We start from the raw sequence: 17,640 nt of genomic DNA, 5'->3' as shown, positions 1-17,640 counted from the left end.
ATTCTTGGACAGACTCTGGAAGTAAGTAGTTTTGAGAGGAAATGATTTGCAGTCTTAACCAGTGGGGTGTCATGGGTCTTGAATAGAAGGGAGGCCTAACTGGATTTCTGGAATCTTATTTTTAAAAACAATTGAAGGGGCTGAGAGAGATGGCTCAGTGGTTAAGAACACTAGCTGGTCTTCCAGAGGTCCTGAGTTCAATTCCCAGAAACCACATGATGGCTCACAACCATCTGTAATGAGATCTGGTGCCCTCTTCTGGTGCGTAGACATACATGCAGACAGAACACTATACATAGTTAAAAAGAGAAATCTTTAAGGAAACAAAAAACAAAACAAAACAAAAAAAAAAAAAATAATTGAGATTCATCTTGTTGTAGCCTATGTTGGCCTCCAACTTGATATGAAGCCAAGAATGACCTTGAACTTCTGCTTCTACCATTTAAGAGCTGGGTTACAGGCATGTGTCACTATGCCTACTTTATACAGTGCTAGGAATTGAACCCAGAGTTTTATGTGTGCTAGGCAACACTCTATCAACAGAGCTACAGCTTCAGTCCTCATTATCTCTTTGCCCCTTTCATTGTTATTTTTAAGCTTTATTGGTTTCCATTGTTTCTACAGCTCACTGTGTGTTGGGAGATTTTTTTTCGTGTAGTCTCGGTTCCACTGAACTGGTTCTTCTCCACCCAATCAGGTTCCTGAAGCCATTATGAAATAACCTTTCTGAGACTTAATACCTACTTATAATTGTTTGGTCATTGGCTTAGGCTTCTTACTGGCTAACTCCTTCTTAACTATTAACCCATAACTATTGATCTCCACATGGCCTTATCTTACTGGAGAATGCCCAGGCATCCTGCCTTCCAGTGCTTCATGGCGTCTCTCTTTTGTTTTTCTTTTCCCGGCCTGTTTGTTCAGAATTCCCACCTACCTAAATCTTACCTGTCCATTGACCAAAACAGCTTTATTCATCAACCAATAAAAGCAACACAAATTTGCAGCATACAGAAGGACCTCCCACATCAGCTGTGTCTTAGTTTTTGGTCAGTTAACTTTGTAAATGAATAATACAGGAAAATATCCCCTCATTTCTCACATTTATTTTGTTTTTCTTTTTTGAGACAGGGTCACACTCTGTCAAACTTTGTATCATAGGCTGTCCTATAATAATCCTTGTATTAGTATTTAGTTTCCCAAGTACTAAGATTATAAGAGCAGGCTGCCACACTGTTCCCTCCTCAATTCTTAAAGGACAGGACTAGGATCCACAGGGAGATATTCTTCATTGTGGATCTGGGTGTGGGATTGCCCTTATGGAATTTTAAAGGATCCAACTAGTACATAAGAACACAGATTTGGAGTTGATCTAGCAAGGTCATACAGGACAAGCTATTTAACCAGAATGTAGAATATTCCCGTACACTGTATAAATTATGCTCTCATTGGTTTAATAAAGAAGCTGACTGACCAATAGCCAGGCAGGATAAGGTTAGGCAGAAAAGCCAAACTGAGAATGATGGGGAGAAGAAGGGTGGTGACAAGAGAGATGCCAGCCAGCTGCCCAGCAAGCAGGATGTATAGAAAATGATGTAACAACAAGCCTTGAGCTGCATGGAAATACATAGATAGAAAAATGGGTTAATTTAATTGTAAGAGTTAGCTAGTAATAAGCCTGAGCTATATTGATTGAGTGTTAATATAAGCCTCTGAATGATTATTTGGAATCGGCTATGGGACAGGGTAAACAGAAACCTCCAATTACATCTTTTCTTGTCATAACAATTGGCCTTACTCAAGAATTTTATGAAGTCTAAATCTTGAGAAAGAACATACAAGGAATTTAACATGGTACCTGGTATGTAGCACAAGTTACCTGGAATATCATTACTCAAGTTTGAATCTGACCTCTGACTCTTACTAGCAAGACCTACCCTAGAAAGGTCCACAAGAGGGGCTGGAGAGATAGCTCAGAGGTTAAGAGCACTGGCTGCCCTTCTAGAGGGCCTGAGTTCAATTCCTAGCTCCTACATGGCAGCTCACAATCTGATGCCCTTTTCTGGTCTGCAGGCATACATGCAGACAAATAGTGCCTGTATACACAAGAAAAGAAAAGAAAGATCCACAAAAAGGAGCTAGAGAGATGGCTCAGTGATGAGTATTTGCTGCTTTTGAGAAGGACTCTGATTCAGTTCTCAGCACCTACATGGCAGTTCACAATGGTCTATAACTCCAAGTCCAGGGGATCTGACACTCTCATACTAATGCACAAAAAATAAAGTAAATAAATTGTTTTTAATAAAGGTTCACAAAAAGGCCAGGTGTGGTGGTTCATGCCTATAATCCCAGCAATTTATAGGTGAATTCTCTAAGTTCAAAACCAGCCTGGTCTGCATATCAAGGTTCAGGCCAGCCAGCACTAGCGATTCTTCTCAAAAAAAGAGTTGCACACGGAATAAATGAATTTATTGTATAATGCTTCCATAGCAAATGCACAAGAGTGCTATTTCCTTTGTATTTTTACATACCGGGCTATTTTAATGTTCTTTATATAAGGCATATTATTTTGTTTCTATAATGTGAGTAAGGGAACAGATTAAAAAGTGGAGCTCAATGTTTGAATTTAGACCTAGTAATTCCTTCTTGGTCAGGTTATGGTTCTGGGTCAGTTAGTGTATAAGGGGTTTACTTTACAAATTTGTCTTATCTTTTCTTTAGACTTGGTGCTTCCAGATGTGAGTTATCACGTGGGGTCCAGTGAGGGGAATCAGTCTCAGTATATGGACTCACAGGGACCGGCTTTGCTCCTTTTCCTGTTTGTGGATTTCCACAGTGGATGCCCAGTTCAGCAAGTGAAAATCTGGGGTATGTGTAGGAAAATGCAGCAGCTAGATTGGGTATGCTAAGTAGGTAAAGAAGAGGCTATATGAATAATGCATATATATGCCTAAATTGAGTATTTGTGTAATATGTAAAGAATTATCATTGCCTTTCTAGAGTCAAGGGAAGAAGTCAGTCTTTGTGCATGTACAGTTAGGTGATTTGGTATGTGTGTTAGGTGCTCAGTAACCTGTCAGAAACTGCCTATGGGTAACATGGTGGTTTCAGTTGGTGGGCCACAAAACACAAATATTTTAATCACCTAGGTTATTTGAAGATGTACAGCTTCCTGGGTCAAAGTTAATTTATTATTTTTGCTATATATTGTAAAAATCTAGAATGATTGAAACATACACAAGACAGAGTTTTTCTGTATTGCTTTGGAGTCTGTCCTGGAACCCACTCTGTAGACCAGGCTGGCCTCAAACTCACAGAGATCCGCCTGCCTCTGCCTCCTGGGTGCCAGGGTTGAAGCCACTTACCACCACCACCCAGCACCTTTGAGTGTATTAATCACATGCTTTAATCCAATGAACCCTGGGAAGAAAGTTTTAAGAGTTGATAGCGCATTCCTAAACTGAGGAAAGTTACAAGAAATGGCACCTAGACATGCTTCAGGGAAGATCTCTAAGCCTCCTTTTGGGGGCTTCTTTCTCCATGAGCTATGGAGGGCTCCACCCTCATTATTCGTAATGGTATTGTGTTGGTTCCCACTGCATTTGGGTGAAACAAGACTGCCTATAATCCAGATCAGAGGCTCTGTCAGTGTCAGTGACAGCCAATGATTTGTGACTGTCAGAAATGAGATTTATTCTTCCTGCTACCTGCCTGCCTCCGAGCCTCTCCCTCCTTTCCCAGTGTGTGCATATCCTGAGGAGGAAGCACTGCCTTCCTGGGCTCAGGCTGTCAATTCTGAGAATTGTGTCCTTGGTGTCCAGCTTCACTGGCTAAGGCCAAAAGAATGGGAAAGAAGAGAGACTCGGGCTTATGAGGTTTGAGCAAGGAGAGTTTGGTGAGGCTCCTGGGGCCTGTGCACATGAAGACAAACTGATGAGCAAAGCAGTGGAGAGGACTCAGGTAGAGTTCAAATAGCTGGTTTTCCTTTTGCTCTGACTTTGGCTTCCTCAGTGACGTTTGAAAACCAAGTCACATAGCTCATCTGAGCCTCCCTTCAATCTTTAACTGGAGTTGTTAAACTAGGTGATATCAAAGGCTCTTCAGAGGCTACATGCCCACCTGAGACTTAAGAGCTATAGTTCTGGCATTTTAACATGTTTGCCAGAGGATAATTTGAGTTTGACACCATGTTCCAATTCCTATTGAACATTCCCAAAGAACTTAGATGTCTTGAAAACAGTGTTACTTATCATTTTTGTTGTACCAGGATAATTTGTACACCTCTGTTTAGCATATCTCTATAGGCCTGCAGCTTCTCAGTAGTTATACTCAGTGTTAGATTTAAAAATTCACTGCTGCTGGGCAGTGGTGGTACACACCTTCAATCCTAGCACTTGGGAGGCAGTGGCAAGTGGATCTCTGTGAGCTTGAGGCCAGCTTGTTCTACAGAGCTAATTCCAGGACAGCCAACACTGCACAGAGAAACCCTGTCTCAAAACAAGAATAACAACAACAACAAAAAAAAAAAACTTAAAAATTCACTGCTACAATAATAAAAAAAAATAAAACTCCAGGTGTGATGGCACATGCTTCCTTTTGTTTTATTCTATTTTTTTGAGGCAGAGTTTCTCTCTGTAGCCCTTGATATCCTAGAACTCACTCTGTAGACCAGGTTGGCCTCAAATGCAAAGATCCACCTACCTCTGCTTCCTCCCCCCAGTGTTGGGACTATAGGTGTACAACACCACCACCCAGTGTATGACACATGTTTTTAATCCCTACATTTGGGAGACAGGTAGGCAGATCACTGTGAGTTTGAAGCCATCCTGGTCTACACAGCCAGTTCCAGGCTAGCCTGAGCTACATAGTGAGACACTGTCTCAAAACAAAAATCACTGCCAGAGCTGAAGAAATAGCTTTGTGGTCAAAAGCAAGTACTGCTCTTACAGAGGACCAGAGATTGGGTCCCAGCACCTACATAAAGTGGTTTACAACTGTCTGTGTCTCAAGTTCCAGGAATAGGGTTGGACACCCTCTTCTTGCCTCTGTGGGCTTCTGGAGGCATGTGTGTACACATACATACATGCATATATACAGATAAACATGAAGTTCTGGATCTTAAAAAAGAATAAAATTTAAAGACTGCTGCATAGTAGGTGTCTTAAAATCCTGTGGCTTAGGCCTCTGCAGGAGATACAGGGAGGGGCAGCAGGGTAAGTTTGACCTGTCTTTTCCCATCCTTCTGCACCTCCTTGAGCCACTTCTCCAGAGCTCTGTGGTAGGAAGACAGATTGTGCAGAATTAGTCTGTGTTCATGTGTCTTAAAAAAAAAAATCAGCTGCTGCCTCCCACCCACCTTGTCAGGGTAACTTCTGTGATTAACTCCTTATTTTGCTGCAGTGCCAAACACATTTGGTGGTAGGAGCAGTTTTAGGAATAACTTTGTTGGTTTTTTTTTTTTAATTAAATGTCTGCCTTCAAAAACTTCTCATTTCTTGAGTTCTTCTTAGGTCCAGAGTATATAAAATAGAATCCACTGCTCCATCACCATAGCAACTGCAGTATTCCCCTTTGCACATTGCTTGTGTGTTTCAGAATACTTCATTTTACATGACCTCAGTTTATCTAGACAGCATCTGAGAGAACACATAAGCAAAGCTATTTTCTGCACTGAAATGAGAAGAGGGAAGTTACCTCATCACCATTAGTTGGTGATAAAAATAAGAAACGACCTTTATCTATTTCTCTTACTTCTAGTTCCAGATTCCTTTTAAGTCCATATATAACTTTCTCTGACTGGCATTATGGTGCCCTGTGATAGGAACTGCTCCTTCTGACACTTATGTTTATAAAAAAAGTGTGTGTGTGTGTATGTGTGTGTGTGATGTGACGTGCATGAATGGAAGTGTGTGTATGTATATATACCACATGGGTGCTATACCATATAGCACATGGGTGCTTAGCATCCTCAGGTCAGAGGTTCATTACAGGGGTCAGATCCCCTGGAACTGGAGTTACGGACAGTTGTGAGTTACCAGGTGGATACTGGAAATTGAACATAGTCAGTCCTCCAGCCACCTATCCAGCTCCACGTCAGTTTCTGAGTGATGCTAAACCGGGTAACTATGGTTACTTTATCTGAGATCGCCTCCATTTTGCTTATGTTTAATGAGTCTGAGACAGGATCATGTATTCCCCAGGTAGCCTCAAGCTCTGTGTGGAATTAACTGTGCCTGGTTTATGTGATGCTGGGGATCAAACCCAGGGCTGTTTACATGCTAGGCCAGCACTCTACCAACTGAGCCCTCACCCCATTTTAAACTGTCTTCCCAGGGTCAGTTTTGTAAGTTTTAGCCTTTAGAAATGGCACACGGCTGACAGCAGAGGCTCACTTAACAGTGATACTCAAGTAGGAATGGAAGAGGGTTAGACAACTGCTAAGAGGTTTCCTTTTCCTTTGCAAGATACAGCTGTCATTGTAGTGTGGATTAAGCATTTATTCCTTCCAAAGCAATGTGACTCACTTTAATTTTCCTAAGCTTGTTTTTATTTGCAAATGGGAATTTGGAGGGGCTGTCTCTTAAAAATTAGTTATTTGTGGAGAGGTGGAAGTAGCTGCTTCAGGAGGCATTACCCCAGCTCCAGTCCTGACATAGCATGTGAATAGAAGTCCTGAACTCTGTCGTCCTCATTCATGGACCCCTGTGTTCTCCTCCTGTTAGGACTCCATGCTTTGCTCACAGCTCATCTCAGTGCCATTCTCTCAGAGAGCCGCAGCACAGTGCAAGATTCTGTCCAGGCAGCCGTGGACCAGGTCCTGGAGCGGCATCACCAGGCTGCACAGGTAATAAATTATAACCTGGGAATGTACAAGCTCCTTTGATGTGTCTTCTGTTCTACCACGTTAGTGAGATCCTAACACTTAGGTAGGCCAGTGTATGTGTGAGCAGCCACACATCACACACACACACACACACACACAGAGAGAGAGAGAGAGAGAGAGAGAGAGAGAGAGAGAGAGAGAGAGAGAGAGCTGTCACACCTGTTCCTCTTCTTTCCTTTTTCTTACAAGACAGGGTTTCTCTGTGTAGTCCTAGCTGTCCTGGAACTCACTCTGTAGACCAGGCTGGTCTCAAACTCAGAGATCCGCCTACCTCTGCCTCCGAAGTGCTAGGATTATAAGTGTACATCACCACCACCCAGCCATGTCTCTTTGTATCTGTGCAACTCAATCCACATATTCCCTGGAGCTGAGGCATCAGTAAACCTTACCCTTGTCCCTCATTTCCCAATTCTTTCATAATGTCACACTTGCTTCTATTCAGACTGAATTCTTCCAATCTGTGCATTTTTAGTAATATATTTCCTACTTCCTATACCCACCCATTGTAGGAAAAACAGCCAACTGAAGAGCAAAAACAAACAACAAAAACAAAGTTGAGCTGGGTCTAGTAGCTTCTGATTGTAATCACAGCACTTGGAAGACTGAAGCAGGATTACTGAAAGTTGAAGGCCAGCCTGAGTTATAGAATGAGTCCTAGGCCAGCCTAGCTATAGTGTGAGACCCTGCTACGAAGTAAGGGGTGAGTGAGATGACTCAGCAGTCAAAGCACCAGCCTGACCAACTGCATTTAATCCCAGGGACTCATAAAGGTGGAGTGGGAGAACCAACTAGGTGAAGTTGCTCTTTGACCCCATACATGCACCGTGACCTGTCAAACACACATTGTCATACAGTCAAACAATAATACCCTTACAAAAATTTATATTTTGTTTGCTTTTTTAAAAGATTTAATTTTAGAGCTTGAGAGATGGGTCAGCAGTTAAAAGCACTGACTGTTCTTCCAGAAGACCCAGTTAATACCCAGCACCCACAAGGCAGCTCCCAACTGTAACTCCAGTTCCAGGGGATCTGTTGCCTTCTTTTGGCCTCTACTGGCACCAGGCACACACATGGTACACAGATATTCATGCAGAAATTCTCATACACATAAAATAAAAACAAAAGCCGGCTATAGTGGCACACACCTTTAATCCCAGGTTTCAGGAGGTGGAGACAGGTGGATGTCTGAAGTCCAGGCCAGTCTGGTCTACACAGTGTGTTTCTAGCCAGGCACTGCTATCAGAAAGACCCTGTCATAACACACAGAGACAAGCATACAAACAAAATATCTTATGATGTGCTTGTGTGGGGGCATGGAGGCCACTGGAGTAGTTCATGGTCATAACTGAGCCATCTCTTCAGTGCCAAATGTCTGTTTTTTTTTGGGAAACAGGGACTGATAAAGCCTAAGCTAGCTTCAAACTCCTAGTGGGAAATGACCTTGACTTTCCTTCTGATCCTCCTGCCTCTACCTCCAGGGTGTGGGATTACAGGTATGTGCTACCACACCTGGTTTATTCTGTGCTGGTCCAGGGTCTCATGATTGCTAGGCAAGCATTCTATCAGCTGAGCTACATTTCCCCATCCCTACCCAGTGTATTGTCTTTCCTTGGTATGCCATATCATTATGCAATCTCTATGGAAGAGAATGTTTTGAATTGTAAAGTCCTTGTCACAACAGAAAACAACATTATTATCATATTAAGTATTGGTAGTGGAACTGTGGATGTTCTTCCTTGACTGGAATCTTTGCCCCTTTGGCATTCTCAGAGCCAGTGCTTTGGGACTAATATGGTTTCCTCCTTACTCCAGGCTCATCAGAGACTGCAGGGCTCCCTCTCTGTAGCTGTGAATTCCATCATGAGTGTGCTGACTGGAAGCACCTGCAGCAGCTTCAGGAACACATGCCTCCAGGCTCTTGAGGTTAGCAGGTGCAGGTGGGGTCAGCAGACCAGGTGGAGTGGCACTGTAGCAGGCCTACCTACAGTGCCCAGAGAAACACCTCTGTTATCCTACTAGCAGCAGCTTTTGAGTGTTCTCAGGTATTTGTTGGGGCTGGAGAGATGGCTCAGCAGTTAAGTGGTGGTACACACCTTTAATCCCATCACTCTGGAGGCAGAGGCAGAGGGATCTCTCTGAGACCAGCCTGATCCAGGACAGCCAGGCTACACACTTTGAAAGACCGGGAAAAAAAAAAAAAAAAAAAAAAAGCTGCTCTTCCATAAGACTTGGGTGTCCCCGATGTCAATCCAGAGTCAGTGAATTCCCGTTAGCTTGGGTCACCTAAAACAGGGTCTTTCTATGTAAAAAGTCATGGGTGTCCTGGAACTCACTATGTAGACTAGGATGGCCTTGAATTCATAGATATCCTCCTGCCTCTCCCTTCCAACTACTGGGATCAAAGGTGTGTGCCCTAAAGTAAACTTTTTTTTTTTTAAGAGTTTAGGTTGTGCTCTTCAGTTGGCTGTTACATTCTCTGAGAGGTGTTCATATGAATGGGATTCTAACAGGGCCCCAGACCGTAGTGGGTCCCAAAGCCTTAACGCAACTGATTCCATGGCAGAACTACCATTCAGGCTGTAAAACTCAGCATGTTGACAGAACCACCGGCCAAAACTAAAGCAAAGACTTAATCCATCAAAGTCCATAGTTATGGGGGAGTCTCTCAGTGTACTGACCTTGCTTTGTGGCTTTTGCAGTTCTGCTTCTGGCTAGCTGTTCTTGTTAACTCAAGTATGTCAACCCAGGACATGGTTTTTGTGCTCACCCTGAGAAAGACTTGGGGCTACACTAGGATCCCGAATACCCAGCCAGCTAATAAAGGCTTTCTATTGGCTTAAACCCATATCTAAGCAGCTTTTTTTTTATGAATATTCAACAGGATTAGTTTTTTGTTGTTTTGTTTTGTTTGTTCATTTGTTTGTTTGAAACAGAGTTTCTCTGTGTAGCCCTGGCTGTCCTGAAAATCAGTCCATAGATCAGACTGGCCTTGAACTCACAGAGATTCACCTAACTCTGCCTCTGCTGGGATTAAAAGTGTGAGCCATTACTACATGGCCAGGATTATTTCTTAATTTAAGTGGCCTCAGGAGCTGGTGAGATGGCAGTGGGTAGAGGGACTTGCTATTAAGCATGACAAACTGACTTTGGTCATTGGGAGAAAACCAACTCCCACAAGTTGTACTGTTCCCCCATGTGTGTCACGGCACCCCATCCAGTAAATTAAAAAAGCCAAGTGGTTCCAGGGAAATCTTTGACCCTTCTGCAATGTGAGGACACAGGAAGACCCTGAAGAGGGCCAGAGCCCAACTGTGCTGGCACAGACCTTGGTTTCTAATATTGCTGTGTTAATAAACTCTGACAGAAGCTACCTGAGGGAGAAGGGGTTGGCTCAGCACAGTTCATGGTGAAAGTCAGGACAGCAAGAACTAGAGCAGCTGATCACTCTGCAGCTGTAGTCAGAAGAGTAGTGTGCTGGCTAGTGGTTGGTCAGCTTCACACAAGTTAGTGTCATCTGAGAAGAGGGAACCTCAACTGAGGAAAATCAGCTCAGCAGACAAGCCTGTGGGACATTTTCTTGATTAACGATTGATGAAGTAGGATGGTGCTATCCCTGGGCAGGTGGTCTTGGGTCATAAAAAAGTGGACGGAGCAAGCCAGGAAAGGTCAGTAAGCAGGGTTCCTCCATGGCTTTTCCTGCCTTCAGTCCCTACCGTGGATTCCCTCCGTGGGACTGTTACCCAAGAGCTGTAAGATGAAACAGACTATTAACTCCCCAAGTTGCTTTGGTCATGGTACTTTACTGCAGAAATAGAAACTAAGATAGAGCAATGAATGTGATGCCAGTAGTCTACTCATTTCTCTGTTTATACAGTTAATGATCTGCTGGGGGGAAACCAACGGTTCTGCCCACAGTTAAGAAGGGTCTTCCCACATCAGTTAATGTAATCAGAATAATCACTAGTATGTCCAGAGGCCTTCCATCCAGGTGATTCTAAATTTTGTCAAGGTGACAAACCCATCACATCACCATCACAAACCCAAAACTGTGAGAAAGAAATGTTTAGCATTTATCTTAGTTTACTAAATCTGTTGTAGTACATTAGGCTTGACGGGTTCTCAGCAGGTGTTATTATTCTTTCTCCTTTGGCATTATATGATGACCAGCTGGGACTAGCAGCAGATCACAGACGCCCTATTTGTTGCTGCTGCCTTTTTCCTCAATGACCAGCTTTGGCTGTGTAGATGAGGCTGGTCTTGAATTCACAATGCTCTACCTGCCTTTGCTTTCCTTACCTAGCAGCTGCTCCTTCGTTTTCTTGTGCCTTTTTCCGTAAAAAGTAATATAATACATAGAAAAATGTAAATACTAATTTCTATCACTATAATTTTAATTTTCACACATCTCATATTGTATAGTTAAAACCAAGAAACTATATTTTTGTATATAAAATGGCATTTTACCAATTTCAACAAGGTTAGAATTTGATTTAGTTAATAAATAGTGTACTTTATTACTTAATCTAATACCCCAGTCTTCTAGTGTTGGGTGTTTAAGTGGTTAACATTTATTGCTGTATATAAACAGTGCTTCAGTTAATACTTCCTGTGGTGTCTTGTTTTATCTAAAATTGCTTCCTAGAATACAGTGCTTCCAACTAGTGACACAAAGAACAGTGCCTTTATAAGCCAGTGCCTCTAAGTTGTGGCTTCACCTTTGGGCATGTGGATGATGGTGTAGGAAGAGTGGCCCTGGCTTCTGTCCTACCCGATCTCGAGAGGGCCACTTCGTTTTGAACTTCAATTTCTCATCTATAAATTAATGCATTAGGGGCTGGAGAAATGGTTCAGCAGTTACAAGAGAAACTGTTGTTCTTCTAGAGGACCCAAGTTTAGTTCCAAGTACTCACATCAGGTGGCTCCCAACGCAAGCACACATATAAAGATACAGCCTTTTTAAGTTAGCGTATGGTTTCAGGTTCTTTACCTGTGATACCCACAGTCCTGTATTAAAGTGTCAAAGGCGGATCTGTGCCCTGATGCAGACTGCCTTCTCTGGTTCTCTTCTCCCCAGAAGGCTTGTCTAAGGAAGACCTCCTACCTATGGAATTCCTCAGTGGAATCACTGCTCTTTTACTCATCTTATGGAAGGGGGTCTTTTACAACCCAGTCATGAGCCAGAGGGATCCCTGGGATATTTATCTGCTGTAGACAAAGATCTTGGTTGAAGGATCTTGCTTAGGTGGGGAGACATATGGGAGCCACATACCAGGTGTCTCAGGCCCTGCTCTGCCCCTCCAGGAGCCCATGGCGATTGTAAATGCAGTGGACGATGTATTTACATTTACGTTACATATGACCTGCCTTCCTCGCCTCTACAGTGCTTCCCTCTGCTTTCCAGTAGTGAACTCAGCACTTTGTATTTCTTATGAATTTCAGGCAGCTGACACGCAGGAATTTGGGACCAAACTACACAAAATATTTTATGATACCCTCCAGAACCGACTTCTACACCACTGCTCATGTGACACAGAACAGGTAAGTGTAATGATAATACTCAGTATTTTACTGGGAATCTCCCCTTTTAATGTGGAAACTTAATTCAGGGTGGATGCGTACAAATGTTTCAGATCGTATGGCTGGCCTTTCAGCAAAGATGCCTTGGCCCAGAGAAATGTCACAGAAGCCAAGAGCATGGCAGGGCACTGAGATCCACTTCTACCGCTGAGTCGTTGCTGGTATCATTAGAGACACTGCTTAACCTTTCCATAACCTTAGGGAAGAAATCATATTTCTAGTTCAAAAATAACCACAGAGCTGGGTGATGGTAATACACACCTTTAGTCTCAGCACTTGGAAGCAGAGGCAGGTGGATTTCAATGAGTTCAAGACCAGCCTGATCTACAAAGTGAGTTTCAGGACAGCCAGGACTGTTACACAGAGAAACCCTGTCTCAAAAAAAAAAAAAAAAATCAAATAAAAACAGATATGGGGAATAAAAAGACCACTGGCATGGTGATATGTGCCTGTAGCCTCAGCTCTAACAGCTGAGGTAGAGGATCATTTAGCCTAGGCCCAACCTGGGCAACATAGTGAAACCTTGTCTCTAAACAAGGCAGAGGCAGGCAAGTCTTTTGGAAGGCAATTTGGCAGTTTCTTTAGAAGTTACACATATACCTATCTGCCCTAGCTATCCCACTATGTCTTACAGAATATAGTGTATCCATGTTCACAGTACCTGTTTGTTGGAACCCCAAGCTGGGACCTATCTTGTGGCTAGAGTTCGTGGCTAAGCAGCTTGATGTGTATCTGTATGGTGGAGCATTACTCAACCATAAAGGGAGAATTATTGATTTGCACATGTGATCCCTTGGAGCTGGAGTCAGATACCGAAAACCAAACTCCTGTCGTCTCCAAGAGAAACAAGTTCTCTTAGCTGCTGCACTATCTCTCCAGCCCCTCAGACTGTGTCTCATCATTCACTTCCTAGAGGGACTTTAATAGGCTTTCTGAAAGAACAGGGCCTTCAGACATGCTCTCTGCATTTGCTTTCCCGTTGTGGCTTGGTCTACCTGACTGGATGGGGAAGATGGGGAATGAGGCGCTCAGGCCTGGAGGGTCTTGAGATCTCTTGGGTTTGCTCCTTTCCCTGCTTTCACCAGCTGTCTGCAGCTCTCTCAGCTGGCTCACTCTAAAGCCTCACCGGTTTTTAGCAAGTTAGAGAGCTGATGGCTGCACCTCAAGCACGTCAAGCTTATCCTACTGCATTAGTTGCTGAGGTGCTGTAAGACCTTGCCAGAGACTTATGACTTAAAAACATTTATTCTGCCAGTTCTGGGAGTCAGACATCCAAAGATGTGAGCGGGGCTGTGCTTCCCTCAGAGACACCGGGAGAGAATCCACTCTGCCCCTCTGGCTTCCTGGTTTGTGGCTTATATAACTTCAGTTTCTCTTTCCATCTTAACCTATCCTTGCTCTTTAGGATGACTTGCCCTGAATCCAGCATGCATTGTGCTCCTATCTCTGAATCCTTAATTATATCTCCCAAGACCCTTTTTCCAAATAATCTCACATTCACAGTGGCTTGGTGCTAGGATGTGGACATGTGGGAAAGGGCACAATCCAGTTCACTACAACCAGGCACATCTTGAGAGTATAGCATGAGCCACCATTAGGATCCAGGAAGACCCCTCAGGATCTAGGAGTGTGTCTGCTTCTGAAATGCCAGTGAGGTCTGACCTCTTGACTACTGGAGCCTGTTTGGCTCTAGTGATGGCGCATGGTCTCAGGGCCATCCATAGTGAACTCAGGCATCGTGAAGAAAGGAGCGTTTACAGAATACCTAATCTGTATTTCCACTTCAGTCTCCACAAAGATGTTCTTAGTTGTCCATCTTATAGATAAGGTAACTGTAAAACTTAAAACCTGCCAGCCACACAGCTAGAAGCTGGCAAGGCTTCAAAGCCTGATCACACTGTGCCTTTGTAGGACTGAGTGGCAAGCCCATGGAAGAAGAGTGCACATAGATCCTTTGTTATTACTTCTTCCCCCTAGTATGAGCCACTTTGTGATAGTTCATTGGTGGCACAATAGTGGCACCCAGTGGCTTCAGCTATAAACTACATGATCAAGATGCTAGGTCAAATTCTTTACTTGTGGGCCAATCACTCTGTTTTCATGGTAACTAGCCAACTCACCTAATAGAATTAATACATTTATAGTTTAAAGAGAAATGGGTAGTTATCTAGGGAAAGGTCATTTGCTAGGGTCTGGACTAGAATTGAATGCTCCAAGGAGCTGTATTTTGAGACCTGGGGTGCCTCTTTAGGGGCCCAGATATTGATGGGTTTGCAAGACTTTTACAGTGCTACCCATCTCAGGTGGGTCATCCTTTAGTAAGACCAGTTTCTAAAAGGAGAAAGACGTGTCTGTTACACAAGACTTTCCAGGCTAGAGTAAACTGAAACTGCACTGTTTCTTGGGGGCAATCTTTACCCTTTGTGTGTTGCTGGGAATGTAATTACACAAGTTAGGACTTGTATTAATAAACAATGTAGGCTAGGTATAGTGGCACACACCTTTAAGGATGTGTGCATCTGAGAAGTTTGGTATATTGGGAGAGATTATGGAACCCACCCACAGAAATGATGAGCAATTGACTAACTGCATAGCTCTATAACATAAAAATTTTTATGAGGATGCCAGGTATGCTAGTGCACACCTTTTGCCCCAGCACTTGGGAGACCAAGGCCAGCCTGGCCTACATAGTGAGTTTCATGACAGCCAGAACTATATAGTGAGACTGTTTCAAGGCGGTAGGGGGAGCGAAAGAAAGAAAGAAAAAAAAGCAGTGTATTATAGAATGTATTTTACTGTGCTGTAATTCTTACATAAGATTTACCTTTTTGGTTGTTTTCGAGACAAGGTTTCTATGCATAGCCCTGGCTGTCCTGGAACTCACTTTGTAGACCAAGCTGGCTTTGAACTCACAGGGATCCACCCGTTTCTGCCTCCCAAGTCCTGGGACTAAAGGCATGCGACACTACCACCCAGCTAAGATTTATCATTCTAAATATGCAACTTTAAAGGTGCTTTTAAGGGTATTCACAGTGCTGTGTCCCCCTTCCACCAAACTCCAGAGCACCATCACACTGAGACCAAGCCCTGTACCTGCTGAACTGCACTGAGCCCCAGCTTCCTTCTCTTAAGCCTCAGTCCACTTTCCCCATGGTGTTGTTTCAAGAAGAGATTGCAGGTGGGGTTTTCCTGTTGCTTCTGAGGCAGAGTTCCACTGTGTATCCTATGTAGCGGCCTTTATATACTGCGCTAATATTCCTATGTAGCTGAGGATGATCTGGAACTCATTCTGCTTCCATTTCCTGCATGCTGGGTTTACATGCGTGTGCTACTATGCCATTCTATGGAGTGCTAGGGGTTGTATGTACCTAGGGCTTTCATGTACTTTTTTGAGCTATGCAAATAGTCATTTTTCATCTTTTTAAAGTATTTCTTTTTACATACATGAAGAGATAGATGATCAGACATTCAAAGTCAACCCTGGGATATATGAGGTCCTGTCCCCCCTCCCCCCAAAAATATTTTCAATAGACATGGGTAGGCATTGTGATACACGCCTTTAACCCCAGACTCAGGAGGCAAAGGCAGGAGGATCTCTGTGAGTTTGAGCCTGGCCTGATCTGCCTTTCAAGTTCCAAACAGCCAGGACTACATGAACAAGGGCTGGAGAAATGGCTGTGTCTGAGGGACCACGCTGCTCTTGGAGCAGACCCAAGTGTGGGTCCCAACATTCACATCAGGCAGCTCACAGACATGTTAACTCCAACTCCAGGGGACCTGACACCCTCTCCTGGCCTCCTACACACATAATTCACACAGAAACTCACAAATATACGTAAAAATGAGTCTTGAGTAGAAAGATGAACACAAGAAAATAAAATGATGAATAGTGCCACAGTTCAGAGCCTGAGTCGAGGCAGGCCTACAGCAAGTATCTGAAGTTCAGGGAACAGATATGCTGGGAATGGCTAGAGTGTGAGCTGCATGAGGGTCCACGGAAGGAGGACACTTTGAGTGTTGGGGGCCAAATAGAGATTGATAAGCTAGGAAGAAGAGGGAGTTCCAGGTGAACAACATCCCTACAAATCCATTAAGTCACCAAGCACTAGTGTCTCACCAAGGCTCATTCAAATGTCTGCAAAACTCACTTGAAATTTCTGTTAAAGCACCTGATTCCAGAGAAAAGTCATTCCACCCAGAGCACGGAAAACTGGCATGAGAATATCGTCCCGGAGTCACTTGTAGGTAAGGCTCCAGGTTTATTTATGGGTAAAATCCTGGGCTCAAAGCCGAAGTAAAACCGTGGCTTGGATGGGTCCAACTATCTCAGTGCACTTTGGGTATGCTGCCACCTGCTGGAATTGGTTGGCTCTCACAGCGATTGTGGGTCTTGAGCAGCAGTGACATGCGTTCCTACTTTAAAGCTACTTTTGAGGACTAGAAATCTGTGCATTGTACTTAATAATGTGTGCACACTAACTGTTCTAAGGAAAGGGTATTTGTTAGCTGACATCCCCAGAGACCTGCTCTGGAGGCTGTAAATTTGCACCTAAGGGGTTGGGGGGGGGGCAGTGCAGCTCAGTGGCAGAGTGTTTGTTGTCAAGACCCTGAGTTTGACTCCCCTCCCTTTTTGTTATTCCATAAGTGTACCTATTACGTATAAGCTAACAGTAGTTCTCAACCTTCCTAATGTTGCAATGCAACCCTCATGTTGTGGTGATCCCCCCACTGAAAAATTATTTTCGTTGCTACTCCATAACTGTAATTTTGCTATTGTTACGAATCAATTAAATATCTGATGTGCAACCCCTGTGACAGGGCTTCGACCCAAAGGGGTCTGGATCCACAAGTTGAGAATCACTGGGCTAAAGCACGTTGACTCGTATCTGTAATCCCAGCGTTTGGGAGATAGAAGCAAAGTGCTCAGTTTAAGACCAGCCTTGCACGACAGCCTGTTTAAATATCAACAACAAAAAAGCTGCCTCTGTAGTAACTGCTTAGTACTACACCAGAGAGACTGAGCTGTTTTCTGCCCGAAGCAATTGGAGCTTGAAATTCATATTACACAATCTGCGCGGATAGTAATAGATGCCCCCTATCAAGGTTCAGCTAAAAAAGGAGGGGACGCTACGGAAGGTCAGGCATTGAAAGATTTCATCTGGAAGGATAGAGTGGGAGAGTTC

The 17,640-nt window shown here is 43.6% G+C and overlaps 1 protein-coding gene across 1 annotated transcript in view; it reads left to right on the top strand.

Annotated features, from left to right (window-relative positions):
- The window catches only part of CUNH11orf80 (chromosome unknown C11orf80 homolog), a 63,938-nt gene that overhangs the window by 45,831 nt on the left and 467 nt on the right, over positions 1-17,640 (top strand). The window contains 5 exon segments of the mRNA XM_051193584.1: positions 2,719-2,865; positions 6,720-6,841; positions 8,693-8,803; positions 12,320-12,418; positions 16,624-16,702. Of these exon segments, the coding sequence (XP_051049541.1) occupies positions 2,719-2,865; positions 6,720-6,841; positions 8,693-8,803; positions 12,320-12,418; positions 16,624-16,702 (558 nt within the window).

The sequence above is a fragment of the Phodopus roborovskii genome, unplaced genomic scaffold (assembly GCF_943737965.1).
Source record: "Phodopus roborovskii unplaced genomic scaffold, PHOROB, whole genome shotgun sequence".
Taxonomy (NCBI): Eukaryota; Metazoa; Chordata; class Mammalia; order Rodentia; family Cricetidae; genus Phodopus; species Phodopus roborovskii.
The sequence above is the reverse complement of the archived record's forward strand: the minus strand, read 5'-3'. Positions and strand labels throughout refer to the sequence as shown.